At 37.0% G+C, this 20,270-nt stretch overlaps 2 protein-coding genes across 3 annotated transcripts; both read left to right on the plus strand.

The window, feature by feature from the left end:
• The first annotated feature begins 456 nt into the window (after positions 1–456).
• On the plus strand, positions 457–3,959 carry LOC120108968 (transcription initiation factor TFIID subunit 1-like). Its single transcript, XM_039122699.1, has 3 exons — positions 457–606; positions 691–1,684; positions 3,145–3,959. Exons 1-2 carry the CDS (start codon positions 457–459, stop codon positions 1,564–1,566), a joined length of 1,026 nt encoding a protein of 341 aa, XP_038978627.1. The 3' UTR covers positions 1,567–1,684; positions 3,145–3,959.
• Positions 3,960–8,042: 4,083 nt separating this feature from the next.
• Positions 8,043–14,053, plus strand: LOC120108967 (ADP-ribosylation factor 2). 2 transcript variants are annotated; one of them, XM_039122698.1, is made up of 8 exons: positions 8,043–8,146; positions 8,315–8,419; positions 8,729–8,889; positions 10,946–11,016; positions 11,393–11,512; positions 12,665–12,783; positions 13,396–13,477; positions 13,722–14,053. In XM_039122698.1, exons 3-8 carry the CDS (start codon positions 8,742–8,744, stop codon positions 13,725–13,727), a joined length of 546 nt encoding a protein of 181 aa, XP_038978626.1. In that variant the 5' UTR covers positions 8,043–8,146; positions 8,315–8,419; positions 8,729–8,741; the 3' UTR covers positions 13,728–14,053. The 2 variants fall into 2 exon arrangements, with proteins under 2 accessions (XP_038978626.1, XP_038978625.1); XM_039122697.1 differs by lacking the exon at positions 8,315–8,419.
• The last annotated feature ends 6,217 nt before the right edge of the window (positions 14,054–20,270 follow it).

A 20,270-nucleotide genomic window follows, 5' to 3' on the forward strand; every position in this document is an offset into this window, starting at 1 on the left:
CAGAGCACGAAAACAAGAGCACTGAAAATATATCGGAAGTTGAAATGATATGAAATGGTTCAGGCTGCAGAAAAAGATACATGGTGGCATTGATGGTATAGAGGGCTAGCGTGTTGATAATCTTCAAGCAATATACATATCATACAAAACCAGCACTATAGTCCTCACAGAATAACATAACCAGAAAGGTAAGAGCAATGACAAAGGCTTAAGTTTATTAGCTTCAGTGACAGTATTGAAAGGAATAGCCATTTTCAGTTATATTCCAGCAAAGATATGCCTTTATCTAATATAGGGCTCACTAATCATTTATTCGTGTTTTGGATCCTACATACTAAATACATTGTAGAAGTTCACCTAATGATAGCCAATTTTTTAATCTAAAGTACGATTGCACTAATTCTTTACATTTTGAATAATTGGTCAGAGCAATGATCAAGTAACTTTTTTATAGTTATGGATTACCACTTGGTGCAGTTTTCAGTTGTGTATAAAATTGTCTCCATAATATTTCAACCTTCTCTTTGTGCTAATCAGGTTTTCAAGGAAAAGAAACAGAGTGATAAGCCAGTGAGAGAAAGTTTTGTCTGTGGAGCCTGTGGTCAGGTGGGTAATATATTGTATGCGAGTTTGCATTTGGAAATGGATTGTCCTTTCTTCGTAGTGACTAAAGATGTTGTGATTGACCAGCTTGGACACATGAGGACCAACAAGAACTGCCCTAAATATGGAGAAGATGCGGAAACTTCAGAACTAGAAAGTGTCTCAGGTAAATCCAATCTTCCTGATGCTGCAACTCAGCTTCAAGTGAAAACTCCGAGCAAGAAATTGGTGCCTAAGATGTTTGCAAAAGTGGCAGAGGCAGATGTAACAGAAAGTGTTGAAAAGGTAGGACTGAATTTGCAGAAAAAGATTCTTCCAGTGAAGTTTAAATGTGGTCCAGCTGACAAGCCTTGTGAGAAAAACTTGTCAGGGATTCATGCTCCTGATAAACAGATTGTAGATCCAGAGGCAGAGAATAAATCGACAGGAAAGATCAATAAAATAATAATATCTAATAAGATGAAGTCTGATGATGTTCAGCATGAAATTCAGAAACCCTCTGTTGTTATACATCCTCCTGTTGACCCAGAGAGAGAACAACCACGCAATAAAATTATCATCAAACAGCCTAAAGTTAATACTAATGTGGAGCAAGTTAATTCTGCCATCGACACTGGAATGGATCATGATTTCAGAAAAATAAAGAAAATTACTGAATTATCAAGTTTTGAGAAACAGAAAAAGCAGGAGAGCCGGCAGTTCCCTGAAGAGACAAGCAAAACAAATCCCATCTATGACAGGAGATTATGGGATGAGGAAGAGAAAAGGAGAAGCAAGGAGAGGATAGCAGAAGAGAAAACTAGGAGGATGCTGCAGGAGGAAAGAAGGATGCAAGAAGAGCATCAAAGATTGTTTGAGGCTAGAAGGTATGAAGAATCATTCAGGAGGGAGGAAAAGGCAAAGAAGAAGAAGAAGAAAAAGAAAAAACCTGATTTCAGAGATGAATACTTAACTGGATCATAGGCCATACAGAAACGACAGAAGGATACCTGAAAGGGATCGAGCTGCAAAGAGGCAGTCTCTGGCTGATGCAGGACAGACAGAATACACACCATTAACAAAGCGCCGTAGAGGAGGAGAGGTAACACTACGATTAAATGGATCCAAATTACTAGTTATCACATTCTTGATTGCAGTGTCATTTAAAGGGCCTCTTCTGCCTAACCCGTGCCGGCTTAACTAGAATTGCTTTCAATAAACATTTGCATGCTTTTGTGGAATCTGCTAGCAATTCACAGACACTACATACGACCGAAAGCACAAAAAGAAAAAAGTTAACCTGTAGTGGTAGTAGCAGTAGTAATACTTTACTAATTTACTCTGGTTTTAATCAAGTTCCTAAATCTGGGTATAGTATTATATCTGACAAGGTTTTACATTAATTTACAGGTTTAAGTGACTACCCAGACATACAATGTTCTATATTTCCATGCAATTCGAAGTAGCTTTGATCTATTCAATTTCACTTTGATTAATTTGCTCATGTAGTCATCTATAACTTGGCTACATTGGTAAATAGATTGATTGGCCCATTTTAGAATCCCGCCCATTTAAGAATTCACAGATTTAGGATGGTAGAACCTATTGAGTTACAAAGAAGCAATGTTTTTTTATTAGCATCTGAACTCTGAATAATTGAAATTGACTTGCAAAACAAATATCATGCAACAGCATGAACCATTTTTTGACTTAAAAAGATTTCACTCCAAAATTTGTAAGTCAGATACTTTTTACTTAAGATATATTATCTAGTATACTAGGGAAGGTTTGGAGGAAGAATTCAGTGGTTTCTTCTGAATGAATGACCAACTTGAAAGCCTAGGTCTTGAATCTCTTGATACACTCATTAGCAAGTCGTTCTTGAGTTTGGACATAAGCTTCCAAGGTAAAGTCAGTAGTCAGTCACATCCTCCATCTTGTTAATTTTAGATAATTATTTAAAAATGTGATATTTTTCGATGAAAAAATACGTTAATGATCCATCAAGTATGATTTTTAATGATCTCCTAAAACCTTACGATCTGCTAAAACCCTCAAAAGAACAAGTGCACTCATGCCACTTCATCTGAAAATCAGTTCCTTTTATGTGTGTGCTTATCATCAGAATCTGATCTTGAGGTTAACATAGTGGTTGCAACCATTCATGTGAATTAATTAAGTAAAAAAAAAGCTTTAGTGCTTATCTAGCCAAAAAAAGAAAAGCTCAAGTGCTTATCTTCGTCTGATCTATAATTTCCTGAAAAATAGTATGTACATTTTCTTCTTGTTTCTATCAAACAATTTCACTGAAAATTGGGTTTACAATCCCTATAGTCTTGGCTTGTATATTGGACTCTTAATTTATGATTATGCATTTGTTTCTCTTATTTGTTGTGAGAAAAGGTTTGGAAAAGCTTGCAGAAGCACTAGCACTTGCTGAATAAGGATTCATAATGCTGCCCCTTCATTGGTGCTATGATTGATGTTTAGTGTTATAATTCTCTTCATTTGTTTCCAGGCTTTTTATGGAATCTTCTGTATGATGGATGGATTCTTTCACAGGTTGAGTTGTCCAACATATTGGAGAGCATACTCGATAGCTTGAGGGAAAATATCGAAATATCATATCTTTTCCTTAAACCTGTGACAAAGAAAGAAGCCCCTGACTACCTTGACATCATAAAGCGCCCGATGGACCTTTCCATGATCAGAGAGAAGGTAAGAAACATGGTATAAGAGCCGAGAAGACTTCAGGCATGATGTTTGGCAGATCACTTATAATGCCCATAAGTACAATGATGGTCGAAACCCTGGCATTCCCCTGCTTGCTGACCAGCTCTTGGAACTCTGTGATTACTACTTGGAAGAGAAGCATCACATGTTGAGCGATGTTGAGGGTGGAATTGAGTTCAGGGATATTTAGAAATAATTCATTGTGATCATCTAATCTGAAGCAACTGTGATCCACTCTGGTCGGAAGCAATTGGTATGTGATCAAATGTGGAACAAAATTCAGTTCTTCTCTATTATGTGGTCTTCGGTGCAAACATTTGATCTGGTCCATGATGGATTGAGGGGCGTAATTTTTTCCTGTTCCCTTGTACACAGAGGGGTTTCTGAATTGTGTAATTGGAAATGTCATTTTTGGCCGTGTTAAGGCACCAAAGTAGACATGACGCATGGCATTGTACATATTTTTGGTACCAGTGTAGGGCCCCAGGGCACTTTGTATTCAATACTTTGTATCAGAATTGCCTACGTATCCTTTGGTAGAACTTTAGTAACCCAATATCACAGGAAGGTGGAATACCACTATTTTGACTGGCTACTCTGGTGAAAGCAAATGTTGTGTCCAAATAAATTTTGGCTTGTAGGATCAAGATTCTTTCTAGCCTACTCACTTCTTACCTTGGTTCCAAAAGTCTTGTTATGGTTTTCTTAACTGGTATCTTCATACGAGTGAGAAGAGCTGAATTTGAGCCCTTAATCTCTGTTTTGTTGTTAATTGTGCAAGAAAATCCTAACAGAGGTTCTTAGATGCATGAATCGAGTGGATTTGTGCATGTTAACAGTCCAAACCACTCCAATGTTATTGATTATAAAACTACCAGGAGGATTAACGCTAACAATATCTTCACATGTGCAATGCATATGAGAGGAAGAACATGGAAATTTTACCCTTTGATCTGATTAGAAACTATTTAATACTAATCAGAGAGTAGGATGAAATCCCTTCATCTTGAAAGAGAGTATATTTATCTTATCTTTATATGCTCCATGTGTGTGGTTTCCCTTCTCATTCATGTGAATATACATTGAAGAGTCTTGTGTTTACTTCCCTCCCAAACCTAGGCGGTTTCTCAGACTTTGGTCTCTAGGAAGGGTGCTAAGATTAGGAACTAGGATTCCTTGGAAGTATCAGACTGAAATTATCGATATTACTTATGGATAAGCATGGATAACATATCCTAATCCTTATTTCCTAGATATCCTAAGATCCCACTCACTATACATAGAGAGAAGAGAGAGAGAGAGAGAGAGATGCAGGCTAGGATCTTTTTCTTATTTATAAGATTGAGTGTGAGAGCAAAAGAGAACTGGTGAAACAAGCTTTTTATTTTTATTTTTTTTGGCAGAGCATCCTCTTAATACGTAGAGCTCTAGATAGACAAATGGAAGAAGTGGCTAAAACTAGTAATTCTTAGCGATTTGTGTGCTTCTGTGGCCTCAATTTGCATGTAATCTATATATTCATGATGATTTATCAAAAAAAAAAATCAGGTTTCATGCTTTGATTATTCTATTTCACTAGATTGCCCACAACATCCTTCAAACATGACCGAGGGAGGCATAGCTCAATTTCGAGTTAAGCTGCATGGTCAAGCTTGACTTATTTAATTTTGAGCTAGCTCGAGCTTGACTCATGTAGCTCAAAACCACCCTTCTTTTTGGCCAGGAAAAATCACGAAAAACCCAATATGCTTCTAGGGATGGATGTGAGAGATGGAGAGAAAGTTTTGTGGAAGCCTTTGCTGTGCTAGACCACAGAACGCCATCATCAACCATGAATCTTGAGGTGAAGGCCGTAGGTTTTAAATATTGAAGACCTGATTTCATTGTCATCCGTCCCCAGCCTCATCCCATTAACATTATTGTGAACAGTGAAGAAAGAGGAATGTGAAGAAGGAACAGGTTGGGGGAACCATGGTGTGGACTTGGTTCAAAGCTTCACTTCGATCATCATGCATGATTCTTCGAATCATCGACTTCACTTCGATCATCATGCAACCTCCCATATTTAAAATATTCAATAAGAGGGTCCATCCAATTCAATTTCAAATCAGTATGCATATTCTTCAATGCTTGTTTTTTCCGGTACTTCAAAATAGGATGTCTTCTTTAGATCGATACAATCTAAAGTTGCTAACTTGAAAAATAGATATGCTTTGATATTCTCCAATCTGAGGATTTGTTGGATATCAAATTTTGAAAAAGTCGAAGAGATATCTTTTTTATCTTTTTCAGATATTTCATCATTGAAGGACCTCGTACCACTAGATTCTGAGGTGAATGTTGAGGTTGGTAGGAACCCGTGGTAAAGGTGAGGTCGGCTATACTCTGAGCTGGAATATCCAATGTTAACGAATAAAAGAGATGTTGGTGATGCGGCTAACCGGTCTCCCAAGATGCCAAACCAACCTCAAAATAAAGTCCGCTTGCTAGAATTTTTTGACGGAGGACCCTCCAATGCTCAAATCAATCAAATTCTAAGAAAATAGTGCAAGAGGGAATTTCTAGAGAGAGAGAATAGAGTCGTCAAAATAACTTACTCGAGGATCCTCTAGTTCTCCTTATATAAAGGATGGGGTTGGTGTCCATTATTGAGATTAATAGAGCATGCAATAACTGCATGATAATAGTTCCCCAAGATGTGCAATAACTACATGGTAACAGCTCTCCATGTCGGCGATAATCTTTTTAATTATACAATTATGGACGAGTTGGCATAACCATCACCGAGATTGTGGCTACATTCTTGATAGGGATTAACTGCCTTCAAATAGTCTTTAATGAGACACGTGGCACTTTCTTATTGCTTGATCAAGCTAGAATGGCACTTCAGCTAGAATCAAGATAAAGTACTTTGAACAATATCAAGGTCAGGAACTTTGGTTTACCCCGAGGTCTGGTTGACAAATATTCACCACATCATATGGTATCATTTAAATGTTCTGATTAGGTTGCATCGTGTCCAATTCTATGCAAAGTGGTTTGGGGGTTAGCCATAGTGATTAAAGAGGTATACATTAGATCCAATGCTCCCTATGTATTGCACTATTTCTAAGTACACAAAAAGGATACTAGGCCTAATCCATCCACCCTCTAATGACTGTTGGCAAGAGTTCGTGGCTGCCAACTATGGCACTACTGACCTTCTCCATTATAGAGAAAGCTATTATAATCTAATTGGTGGATAGATGTAGTTTGTGTTACAATATATATGATATCGACACATTTAAATTTTTCCTTTTTTCCGATCTTAAGTAAAATTTTAATTACTAATATTAAAATCAATGATTTAAACTATTTATTTATCTAGGTTTTACTACAGAGATGTATTTTTCTATATCTTGCTTTCAACCAAAATATTAGTATACCTCAGCTCTTTTTAAGTTTTTTCTTTGGGTGCTACCGTGTTTTAGTTATGGGTGTAAATGAAATCCCAAAACTCAATTATCTAACAAATTTGGTGTACAATAATGAGGAATGGATCCAAAAGATTTCAATAACTTTATTGTATCAAAACTAGGTTCTCCTTTTAGGATCTGATTTTTTATCTGACAAATGTAGCTATATTCAAATCTAAAAGATCGATAACCCGAATATACACACACTATATATATGTGTGTGTATGTATGTACGTATTTATTTAAAAATATAAAAAAGATTGGTTACATGACTTGCATTAATTCCTTTTCACCACCGTTGGATTTATGCATTTTCTCATGCATGCTCTTTATAATTCTCATCCATGGCTATTTCAATTTCCAAGTCATAGCTAACACTTAGATTTCAATTAATGTCAACAAAATAACATCAATAGAAATTTAAATTGGTTTTCAAAAATGAATCATTTTTGGCAAAATCAACATTTACTTCCTATATCATACTTCTTTCTCCCCATAATCTATCACAAACTTTTATTTATATATATTATATATAAGTTTATATATATAAATAAAATGGATGCTTAATTTGTGCAGAAATTTTTATTTATTATGTAGACGCCAGCATTAATGATATCTATATTAAAACGTTGGTTAATACAAATGTATTGCTTCATGTAGAATAGAAATATAGATATTAAAGTCTTCTATTTATTACAATTTATTATATTTTAATTTTATAATTTAAAAATAGACAGAAAAAACAATGCCCCATATATTGCATGGTTTATGTGCGGGCGGAAGACTATTGTTATGTTTTTAATTATAAAAAATATTAATTCTTAACTAGTTGATTCACTAAAATTATATGCTTAGTAAAATCTTACAAAACTTGAATTTAATCATGATTGCATCCGAGTTCGGATTTTTTTATTGTGATAAATCCAAATTTAATTTATATTATCAGATTTGGACATGGCCCGGAACTCATCTAGATGGATGAAATCTATGACAGAATTTTTGTAAAACATAAATAAAGAAACATCTTGAGTACGTCCGTCAGTGGGGTCTATGTATAGCTGTCAGACCAACCACGGGAAGCTTCCCTGCAACTCTCTTTGGGTCCACCAAATAGATGACCGCGTCCATATTTCTCCTTCCTGTAAGTCACGTGACATTGGCTGGCTAGCATGTGCGCGTGGCGACTTCAACGACGGTGGGAGGATGCCTTTCCCCTCCTATTCTCCCACTCCCTTCTATATAACCGCGTCGCCCCCACTTTCCAATTCCCCCCAATTCGTCTTCCTCTCCGTCTCTCTTTCTCTCGAGCAGAAGAAGAAGAGGAGACTCCGGTTCTCCTCGTCCCCCATCCAAAGCTTCCAGAGATCGATCTCCTGGTAATGCCGATGTTTCCTCCTCCCTATCTCGATCTCCAGCTCAAAGATCGTTGCTCGATCCATTACTTTGTCTCAGATATTTGAATCGCTTCACCACGGATTTTGGATTCACGTTGAATTTGTTTTATAGATCTTTGATTGTTGATATTGGATCCTTGAATTTTATAGATCTTTCTCGTTGTTGAAGGCGAAGACCTTAGATCGTTTACATCTTGGATGATTTGATTCTCCTCCTTGTTGTTGTTGATATTGGATCTGTCCTTTGTTTCGAAGGTGAAGGCATTGGATCGACCGCTGTTTTTTACATCTCTTTCCTTTTTATGATTAAATATGTTATTGTGTGGATCTCGTTACTACTAAGCTTTTTCCTCCAAATTGCCTCCTCTTCTCCGTTTCAGATCTTGGTTTTACCTGGCATTTTTGCCGATCTGTGATTCGTAATAGTCTACTTGTGTGGCAGATCGTTGGTTCCTGTTGTTGAGTTTTAGATCCGTGCACCTTAGATCCAGTTTTTTCCGCTCCAGTTTTAATTCACTGGGATGGTTGACATTAAAATCATGTATACCGTCATGTGTTTAACAGCTGAAGAAGAAAGATGGGGCTTACCTTCACGAAGCTCTTCAGCCGCCTCTTTGCGAAGAAGGAGATGAGGATCTTGATGGTGGGGCTTGATGCCGCTGGTAAGACCACCATACTCTACAAGCTCAAGCTTGGAGAGATCGTCACCACCATCCCCACTATTGGTGAGAATTCTATCTCTTAGTGTAAAATTTCTCCTTTTTGACATTGCTTAATTGTTCTTTTAACCTTGATAACCTTCCTTGGGAGTTTTCATTATGCAAAGTGTGAGGAAAAAAATATAGGCTTAAGATTTTATTAGTTTGTTGACGGTAAATGGTCCCTTATGATCATTCCAACGTTGGTTATTGATTAAATGACAGGTTTTAAGCACATTCACTGTCTCCTTTTATGTTTGAATTGTGACCACACTTCTCTGATGATGCTTATTTGGATGAGCTCTAAGTTGTGTTTATTAGTGAGCCTTCCACTTTAGAGGATTTGCTAAACTTAGGTTCTAGGGAACTCTGCAATTTTCTAGTTTTCTGATGATTGAACTTTTGTTTAAGCACCTTTTTATCATGTTCTTGGATTTCTTGAAAAAACTTGTCCTGGTATTATTTTGTCAAGCAAAGATATTAGATTTAGTATAGGGAACATATGGAGATCAGACTAAAACAAACTTCAATGAATTTTGAGGCTGTTATGTCTCAAATACAATATTTTGAAATTGTGCATGAGTATTTATTTTAACAAATAGGAATTGGTCTACAGAAGGGTCACCATGTAAGGTTATAAGTCACTTTTATGGTGATCTTGGTGTTCCCATTAGGGAGCATGTGGAGGCTTACTCCTGATAACTATATACTAAATGTTCATTATATTAGTTGGGCTCGCATATATGTTTAAATTTTAAAACTGATGCATGATTTAGATGACCTTGAAAGCTTTTTCTTGCGGCGATGAGAAACATGAGAAGCAAGTTGGCAATGGGGTTACCTTTAAGTCCCAACTTTGCATTGTGAACAATAATTTCCAAGTATTGGTTATATATAGCTTCCATGCATCAAACAATGTGATAGTTCAATGTTTGTCTCAGAACCTTGTGAGCGATGGTAAATCTTTTTCCTAGGTTTGGGTCATCTGGTGTGTAAATTCATCTCTTTTAGTGGCATTGCTTTATGGGATATGGGTAAATCATTTGTTTAGAGATGATCTCTGGTGCAACCAAGAGATTGGCCCTTTATCCTACTTTTTCATTTTCAGAATAAATTGTGGAAGCACCACCAATTGCAATTACTTGAATTTTTTGGAAGCGGTACCACAAGGATTTGAACCTTGAACTTCCTCCCATATGGAGGAGGGTACGACCACTGGGCTATGGTCCAGTTTGCTTAAAAGGTTGGACCTTTAGTCTTGGAGAAGTGTCTTTGCTTGGATCTTCAAGAAGGGCTTTGGAATCCTATTTTGTAGGCCTATTATTTGCTATTACATCAACATCTTTTTGAAAAATCTTTTTGCCACTTACCCTTGGTGTAATAAGGTGATGTTTTGTTGACTCTTTGAAAGTGAAGGAAATGAAAGAGGCCGGGTTTGACCATTCTGTTTTCACTTCTCATCCCCCATCCACCCCTGCAGCTCTCCTTCATACCTCATCTTCTTCATTATTTCTTTTACTGCTGCAGGATTTAAATAGTGGATTGGAACTGTCTTGTATAAATCTGATTTTTGTATCCTTAAATCTTTTATTTCCCCTCTAAGCTTTAGTTTGCACTGATCAGGAACCAGATCTTCAAATTGCTGTCCTTTTTCCTATAGAGGATGTGCCAAGCAGTCGAATGGGACTGGACAGATAGCCTTGATTTTCTTTTTAATTCCATATTTTCAATGTTTGATTTGCTAGCCCCAAAAACACATTTTTAGTTTCTCAGTCTGGCATCCAAACTATGTAATTCTACTTGGATTGTTCTCAAAATTGTTTTGGTATAGCTCTCTGTAAGGAAAACATGAAAATAATTGGGGATGCTCATGTTGCTGTAGCTTTGTGAGGTGCAGTGTGGCTTAAGAATGTGGTCATATACTGAAGTGGGAGGGTGGGGGGTGGGGCAAGGGTGGGTATTTCTGTACTTGTTGTCATAAGCTTTTGCTCTCTTGATATTTATTGTTATAAGCTGTAAATTCAACTGTATATGCTTATAAAATACATGTTACTAACAATTATTGTCTTGGCCTTTAATGCAGGATTTAATGTGGAGACTGTGGAATACAAGAATATTAGCTTCACTGTGTGGGATGTTGGTGGTCAGGACAAGGTATTGCAGTATGAGCATTGTTTTTATGACTTTTGTAGCATGGTTAGCAATAAATATTCAAATAGGTGATAAAAAAATTATGACTTTTCCTAAATATTCTGTTTTCAGTGTAATTGTTTCATGTGTACCATTACATAGGGGAACTTTCTGGCATTAGTTATTTCATGTGTTTCACAATATATGTCCAATAGTATCCCATTGGTATCATGGAAAGTAAGAAGAAGCTATCATCATTTGTTAATATGATTGATCTACTGTAAATGTTAGTTGATTGTTTCTCTGGATATTTCATTATCATGATGATGGTTGGATGAATATCAGTTATTCTATTAATATCTGACTGATGTTATGCCGATGTGGATATTATGGAAAACAGATCAGACCTTTGTGGAGGCATTACTTCCAGAACACACAGGGCCTTATTTTTGTTGTCGACAGCAATGACAGAGATCGTGTTGTTGAGGCAAGAGATGAGCTTCACAGGATGCTCAATGAGGTAACCTATTTTATTGTGAAAACACTTCATGGTACCCAAAAACCCAACAGGGCTATATTCTTGTACACTAACATAAATATAGACATGCACAGGTAAGTATGTTGTGTGTGCTTTAGAATTTAACATCAGCACCTAAAGAAAGTTAACTATCACGACCATAAATGATGTTGCAGCATGTTAAATATTTCTAGGCAAAATATTTCGTATATTTTATAACAAAAGGCAATCTCTCTGTTTCTTGTAATTGTTTTATGTGTCTAGTTCAAAGATTCATGTTTAATTAATTGAATTTTCTGGGTGAGTAGAGATTATTGTGATTACACTTGATCAAATCGGTCATAAATGGATGCGACAGTGTTTTTATCCTAAGCTGAAATAAATGGAAGAGGAACTCAAGTAGTTGAAAAAGAAAAAGTGAGTAAAGGTGATTATGATACAACTTGATGTGTCAGATTTATCTTACAGGCTATCCTGTTATGGACATCAGACAGATTTATGTGTTGTATCTGTTGACAACCCTTGGTTAATTAAATGAAGCTGTTTGAGTAAATTGTATGGTGATGAGTAATCAGTGTTTCTTAGGCTTTCCTTGGTAACTTAAAATAAATGGTTAAAGACGATAATCTTGTCGCCAATTTTTAAACAAGATAATATCAGAAATTTGTGGTTTTACTTGAATTAATATACTCTACTGTAATGCAACTGCAAAACATTTTTTTTATTATTCAAGGACTTCAATTATGAACATTTCACTTTTATTAATATATAATGTGTTTAACTACTGATACATGAAGTTAATGATGTTGTAATGGCATGGGAAACTGAATCATAAATTGATCCATAGTGGGCACAGAAAATGCCCAAATATAATTATTTATAGACTCCTGAAAGTTGATGTGCATAGGTAAAGTCACATGCATAAAATCAGAAGTTTATGTCGAAAATTTTACTAGGTATACTTGCATGGTTTTGCAAGTTGCACCAATATAATGTACAGATGATTTTTTAAAAGATCTACAAAACATGAAAGGTATGTCAGCCGCCTGTATCGTTTCTTTTTTGCCTATTGACAATTAAAGATGTTACTGGTTCACCTTTTGTCCAAGACTGATTTGAATTTCTGTGATTGACTTCACTTATGTTGATATGCAGGATGAATTACGGGATGCTGTCTTGCTTGTCTTTGCAAACAAACAAGATCTGCCAAATGCAATGAATGCTGCTGAAATAACAGATAAGCTTGGCCTGCATTCCCTGCGTCAGCGACACTGGTAAAGCACTTACTTTTCAGTATAGGGAATAATTTATAGATATTGATTTTTTTGTGAGTGGTCTTCAGATTAGGAATGTGCTTGATCATTTGGTTGAAGTCCTAGTAAGGAGTATGTTAATGATAGTTAATGATACATCATCTAATATACATTGAAATCTAGCTTTATGCAAGTCTTAACTTTAGTGTCTTTGCATGTTTTGAATTTTGAAAAAGATCAAGGAAGAAGGCCTTTGTGTTATATGTTTAAATTTTAATTCGATGTGCAATTCACAGGGTTGAAATCTCTCCCTCTACCTTTAACCAACCACCATCCTCCTTTTATCATCCTTTTTACATTAGTGTCCATTTGTCGCTTGTCATGCCCAAACTTCACTCCATTAGATGAGTTACATTCTGACCTAGAAACTTAAGGATTTCTTTTACTTCTTTTTTGAACACAAATTATTGCATCTTGTTGCTCTCTCTCTCTCTCTCTCACACACACACACACACACACACACACACACAAAAAAAAAAACATGCATGTTGGTCCATTTGTGTGCATTTTATAAGTTACTACCTTAGAGATGTGCTAGATAATGAGATTGACGAGAACTACTATTGATCTCAGGTACATTCAGAGCACCTGTGCTACATCTGGTGAAGGTTTGTATGAGGGGCTTGACTGGCTGTCCAACAACATCGCCAACAAGGTGCCATCTCCCTATCTTATTTTTCACCTTCCTCTTGAATCTTTCAGATTAAGCTTGAGAATTCAATTCTATTAGTACTTGCACTTGTTCATCTGTGCATCCATATAGTTTTGAGAGCTTTTAATTTGATTTTATTTGATTGACATTTCTTATTCATGTTTTGCTACTACTTGGTACTTTCAATCTGAAGCATGCACTGCAAGATGCTTTTGCATTAACGTGATGTCTTTCTTATCATTTGCAGGCTTGAAATTTCAAGGTGCTTGCCAGAACTAGAGAATCTTTATTGGAACATTCCTCCATAGATAACATATGAATTCTTTTGGGATTTTTAGATCTTCGGAACTTCCAGCTTGTTATTCACGTGGTTTACTCTTTTTCCTCAGTTTTCACGTTTGAAAAACTCTGTTTCAATTATTGATAGAATGTTGCACCGTCAAATTTGTGATTCTGTACTCTGTTTTATCGCTCATTAAGCCTTTGCCATTTGTCCTCCAATTTGATGTCCTGATGTTGGTTTTGCCTGTATTTAATTGGGCTGCAGATGATTCATCCATAAAGGTTATTGTGAGCTTAGTAGTCTGGTTTTATGGTGATCATGCATTTACTACTTTGTTGGCTGGATCAATGTTTTTGATTACATGGCTGGGCCTCAAAGCATTGTTCCTCTTTTTTTGCCATTCTTTATCCAAGTGAATTTTCAAGCTAGAGTTATATTTATAGGGCTTTACATGAGGCTATATGGTCTCAACTGAGCCCGATCATCAGCCTGTTAATATGGCAAGGCTGAACTGTTCATGTGTAGCTTGCGTCGTTTGTAGCCCCACCTGGATGAATTTCTACTTCCAGTTTGACCAACCTGTGGTGAATTTTTACAATCCCTTTGGTTATTACTGTTGGGTAGCTTGGACAAAATTTGGCTCAGGTAAACCAATGACTGATGAGCTGCATGCTTTCTTTTTGCAATACTAGCCTGTTGCATGAGAATATTTATCATTGCAATAGAACATTCCATAAGGGGCATCGAATATGTGGTTAAACCTCAGCTCAGTGTTTAACAAGAAAACCGCACAAGAAGTATCAAGATGACATATATAAGTACAACCCCAAATAGAGCGTGCGATCTTGTCTGGTCTCTGCAAAGTTTTTCATCCATTTGGTGGCCAAAGTCAAAGCTTTGCTCATCCATGTCCTTCTAGATGCCTCATGCATTGCCATCTCATCAAATACCATCTCCTTCGTGTTGTCATTGTAACCCTCAATCTCGGAGATCTTCCCCAGTAGAAGTTTCAGTTCAGTGGGTATCTCTCAATGGTGTATCTCGTGGGGCCTGTGCCAGCACTTTGACACACTCCCTGGTTGGTCCACAAACTGGCTGAAGATCGGCATGGAAAACTCCCCATCAACTTGGTCATTGTTGCATATGGTTCAAAAGACATCAAAGTTTTTGATTGGCTTGATGCGGTCTTTCATCTTTCGGTGTACCTGAATTCAAACAGGTAAATACTATATGAATATATAAACCTGTAGATGGTAGTAAATAGATATGGTAGTCATACCCATCTCTAGTTCAATTATGACAATTTTGTTCTCATCTTCCCACCTTGCCCCACTCTGCGACCTAGAAATCTTGATGTCCCTATAAGAACATGGCATCCATCTGAGATAGTTCTCCGCCCATGTGATGTCTTAGAATGCTCATTCACAACATTGACAACATTTTTCAGGTTTTGTTTTTAATGATCGTGTCCGGGTTGCCTTTCCATTGAGCTTTTCCTCAAATGACAATGAGCTACTCGAAGGAAAACTGCGCAAGCTTCGCTCCGCCACCTACTTCAAGACCCTTTCCCCACGCCTTTGCCAAGGAACCCTTTTACCATTGTTGGTTGGAATGGATGGGACAACCCTTGCGATTCGAACCATCCATGACATGGGTAACCTATAAGGCTATAACATCATGCATGCAATTCATGGAGGAAGAGAATATACCATGAATAACCACACCTTTGCCAGGAAATTTTTCAACGTTATTGATTAGAATGGAACGGGCAACCCATAGGATTCGAACCATCCATGACCTGGGTAACCTATAACATCATGCATGCAATTCATGGAGAAAAGGAATATACCATGAATAACATTTAGGAACATAGAAAACACAGTCTTCCAAACACCAAGTCATAGCCCTGAAATAATACATGCGTCATTGCAAATTATAAGTATCGTGAGGATTAGTACATCAATCACAGAAATCTGACTAAGAATAATCAATTCATCCCATCATCTTAGGGATGCATGTACGGACTACTCTCATTCGCTAAGTCCTCCATCTACCAATACAACATCATCAGATAGATTGAAGAAACAGTCATCGGGTGTCACAACACGAAGGAAATTATATGGAATATAACGCGCAAGCATGAACATACTTGAGTGTGATAGGGGAAGAATGGATGATTTGCCAAAATCTTGAAGTGGTTTCTTAGCATCTTGAAGGGCCATTTACCTTTTTAAGAAGTGGTGATGCCAAAGGTTGAACAATTCCTTCCTATCCTTGGGTGGACGTCACTTATGCTCATTCAGGTGGTAGTGGGTGGAAACAATACAGGGAAATAAAGCCAGGCATTGGTGTGTTTACCCAGCATCCACTAGGAAAATCTTCCTTGCAATCAATAAATAAGATGCTTTAGGGTACACACAAATGTGCAAGAATATTGGAGCCTGTAGGTATTTGCTACATAGAAGGACAAAGAGCCTCGGGTATGGGAGACATAGTGCATGTTTTAGAACATGGAAATCATTTGCAGAGCCCCCCATCCAGCACTGACATCGGTCAATCTTAAGTTGGGATTGATGACTGCCAATGACATCTTGGGTGCGACCTTAATTTCCTACATGAAATTGAGCAATGATATTTGTAATCACTATAGCCTCCACATGTGTCCCATCTGGTAGTCCAATACCAAGGATGTAGTCAGAAAAATGGGGCAATAGGTTATCATAACCAATCATCTAACAAAGGAATTAATAAAGGAAATCGATAGATCAGTAACTATACCTTGAAGTATGGGGTCCAATGATGGTTGGAATATTTGCGGATGAATCTGGGGCTAGCTTACCATCATACATGTCATGAATACAACAAATCACATATAGTACTTGGTTGAATATCGGCTGACCATCTCACCAGACCTCACATTCAATCCATAAGACCATTCTTTGTATTATGACCAATAACATGCAAGAACATGGCCATTGCTCCTCAGCATTCATATGGGCCATATCCCTAAAGGAACTAGCTAAATTAAGGAATGCATGAACATCGATGTGCAGTATTCTAAGCATGTGTGTATTCCTATACAGTTCCCTAATCCTAGATGGCTCTCTAGGTATGTTTCTACCTTTCCTATGGGTCAAGTAGAGGTAGGCTTACACAGACACAAGAATGATGATGATGACAACCCTATGGATCTTCTTAGGATGGTAGGATAAATCTACAATGATACATTTTTCATAAACCCATAATAAATCTCAACTCTCAATTATAAGTACACGACTTGTTGGACAAATGTGCACTAAAATGAGAGCAAAATCTATGCATGGTATCAATCATTGTAAAGAAATCAGAAGCAACTCAAAGTTCAACTCAAAAATTAGACAAGGAACAATACATTCCAAGGAAAAAGTAATAATGGATCATTAGAAATATATCATGGAAAACTACAATAGACAGTAATGCATAGAGAACCCTTGGATCCACAAGTACCAACGATTCATTATAAAGACACTCACTAAAATGAGAACAAAGCAATTGCAAAGTAGGGTTAACTGGAAGATGACATAATTACTGATTGAGCATTACAAACATATGTCAAAGAAACATATCATGCAAGATTATAGCAGGAAATAATGCACATAGACCCCAGATTCAAGAAAAGATCCACCCTGGGATGAACCCTATCATGGACAATATGGATAAACCCTAGACTAGGTTACAACCAACCAGAAAGGGTTCATACAAGGGCAATCCAAATAGAAATCCAATCTGTGATGAATCCTACCATGGATTCTGGGGCAAAACCTATACTTACCGAAAGCCGATCATAATAGGACAGAATAAGAGAGATAAATCCACATAAGTCCAGATGAGGTTCAACCCTAGCATGGATTCGAGGGATGAATCCTAGATTCGATGATTTTTCGGCCATGAAAATGGGAGTGAATCACATAAAGAAACCAACAAAATCCATCATGGACATGAGGGATGAACCCTAGATTCAGAGATAGCCTGCCACCATAAGAGCGAATCAAACAACAAAAACCCCATAAAAATCGAACATCAGATGAACCCTAGCATGGATTCTAGTGGCGAACCTAGATTTGGTAATAGCCAAGCATAACAAAGAGAATAATAGAGAAAACCTGCAAATAATCTGCTGATGGTGAATCCTAGCATTGATTTTAGGAAGGAACCCCAGATTCAATGGTAGCCGACCAAAAAAAAAATCTCATTTGGGTACAAACACTAGTATTATTATGTGCCGAATCCGGAGCATAACAGACGCCTCATACTTACATGGTGGACCACACAAACCTGCAACGCTACAAATCATATCAAAGCAATAATTTTTAAATACTAATTTAATCAAGATCTCTAATTTTAACAATCAATTGTTCCACAATAACTTAAGTCAATATATGCTTAATTATTTATTCAAATTAAATAATATATTCTAATTAGTCTAAATAGTCTAACTAGAACTTAAAAAAAAAACTGAGAATATCTTTAGAAAATTTAACAACTATCCCAAGTCCCGAACAATAATGAATCTAGATCTAAAAAATAGAGAAAGAGAAGATAATGAGGTACACTAGCCCAATAAGCAACATAATACCCCAATGTGAGGTCTAAGCATGCTATATAAATAATTAGTTAAAGAGCAAGATATTGACTAAAAATAAATTAATTTTTGAATAATACATATATCTCTTTTGAAGTTTACTATTATTTTCATAACTGGTATTAGAATCCCAACATTAGACTATGGCCATGTAACCTAGTGGTATAAGACAGAATGCACAAAGTGTCAAATACTATTATTCTTAACCACCAGTGGTTCGGTGTCCAAATATCACTATTCTAACCACAGGTGGTTCGGTGTCAAAAACAGTTTCTCAGATTATAAATAGACAGGACCAATAAATAATCTCCATTGGTGGGGCCAGATCATAGCTATGCTAAGAATACATACATATGAAAAAAATTCATAATTTACTTAGTCATATTTTTTAAATTTCATAATATAACATAACATATTTTAAAAAAATACTACTGTAACAATAATATGCCTGACATGTACGACCAAGTATAAAATAGATATAATAATCACATTTAATAAACTAATTATTATTTTACCAAAATTTGAAAAACATACTTTGAAGTATTAGATTACTTCTTCTTGCTTCAAAATATCACTTCAACTAGACCAGTCAGATTCACCTATTTTAATATCATTAAATTATAATAATTTTTTTTCAATATCTTAAAAGCCAAGCAAAGTAAAAAATTAAAATGCTATTGGGGATACGACCTAATACCCAAATCCGAATGAAAAAGAAGCAAGGTCTATCAGGAGACAATGCTCGACTGCTCGGGTGAGTCCGAGCAAGGTGAACTCAATTGGACAAGTTTAGACATGATTTAGGTAACTCAATGCAGAATTTCAAAAAGATCCAATAAAAGTTGAGGTAATGGGCCAGTCTATCATCCGGATACTGGGGCAATTTAGGGCCTCCTCACTAGGTCAACTTAAATTTGAGCAAAGAGAGTCAGAACTTTGAACTAAGATTCCTAGGTCTAGCTTAGAGAAAGATAGAGGAAGAAGAAAGAAGCTCAGTCCAGGTTCAATCAGGGGTCTAGGTTTGGTTTGTCGTAGTGGTATAAATCATCACTACATCTGGCCTTTGGGTCAGGAAGAGAAATTAACAACTAGAAAAGAACAACAATATATATATATATATATATAATAATTAGTGAATAAATAAAGAAAAGTAAAAATGAGAAGAAGAATGAGAACTAAGAAGAAGAAGAAGATGAGAAGGATGAGCAGAAAAAGAAGGAAGAGAGGAGAGAAGAAGGTCTGGCGGTGGGTGCCGGCCAGTCACGGTGGAGTCGGCAGTGGTGATAGCGACGACTGCTATATTGGCTGGTGGAGGTGGCAAGACCAAGAAGAAAGTCTCGGTTTGGCCCAAAAATAGAGGAATTGTGCTCAATTTCAGGTTTTTCTGCCGGATAGCCACATGGAGGAGGCAAGGGGTTTACCAAGGGTGGTGGCAACTATTGGAGCTCGGCCGAAGATAGTTGGTTTCGACAGCTTTGCGGCGGCGATTCTCGAAACAAGGAAAGAAAAGCAGGCAGCCGGGGAAGCTAGAGAGAAAGAGGAGATCTTGAGCGGCGACAGTCGATCGCGGTGGCATGGCGACCGTCGGAGACTAGGGAGAAGAAGGGAGGGAGGCTCGACAGTGATCAATCACTGAAAAAGAGGAAATTTAAAGGTGGGCTTTTGGAAAGATAAACTCGACTTAATGGGAAGATAAGCACGATGCACCGTGAATCTGGTGTTGTTGGAGCGGCCCGAATGGCCGGGCAACTGCTCTATGCCGGACTCCTAGAGTCTCCACAAGCCACAATTATCATGGCCTTTTCGACTCAACGAAAGGGGGAACATAGGATCACGATCATGTCCACTGCTTCTGCCCATTTTTTTCGAATTACAGACAGAAATCGACTGGG

This window comes from Phoenix dactylifera, unplaced genomic scaffold (assembly GCF_009389715.1).
Source record: "Phoenix dactylifera cultivar Barhee BC4 unplaced genomic scaffold, palm_55x_up_171113_PBpolish2nd_filt_p 001683F, whole genome shotgun sequence".
NCBI classification, from domain to species: Eukaryota; Viridiplantae; Streptophyta; class Magnoliopsida; order Arecales; family Arecaceae; genus Phoenix; species Phoenix dactylifera.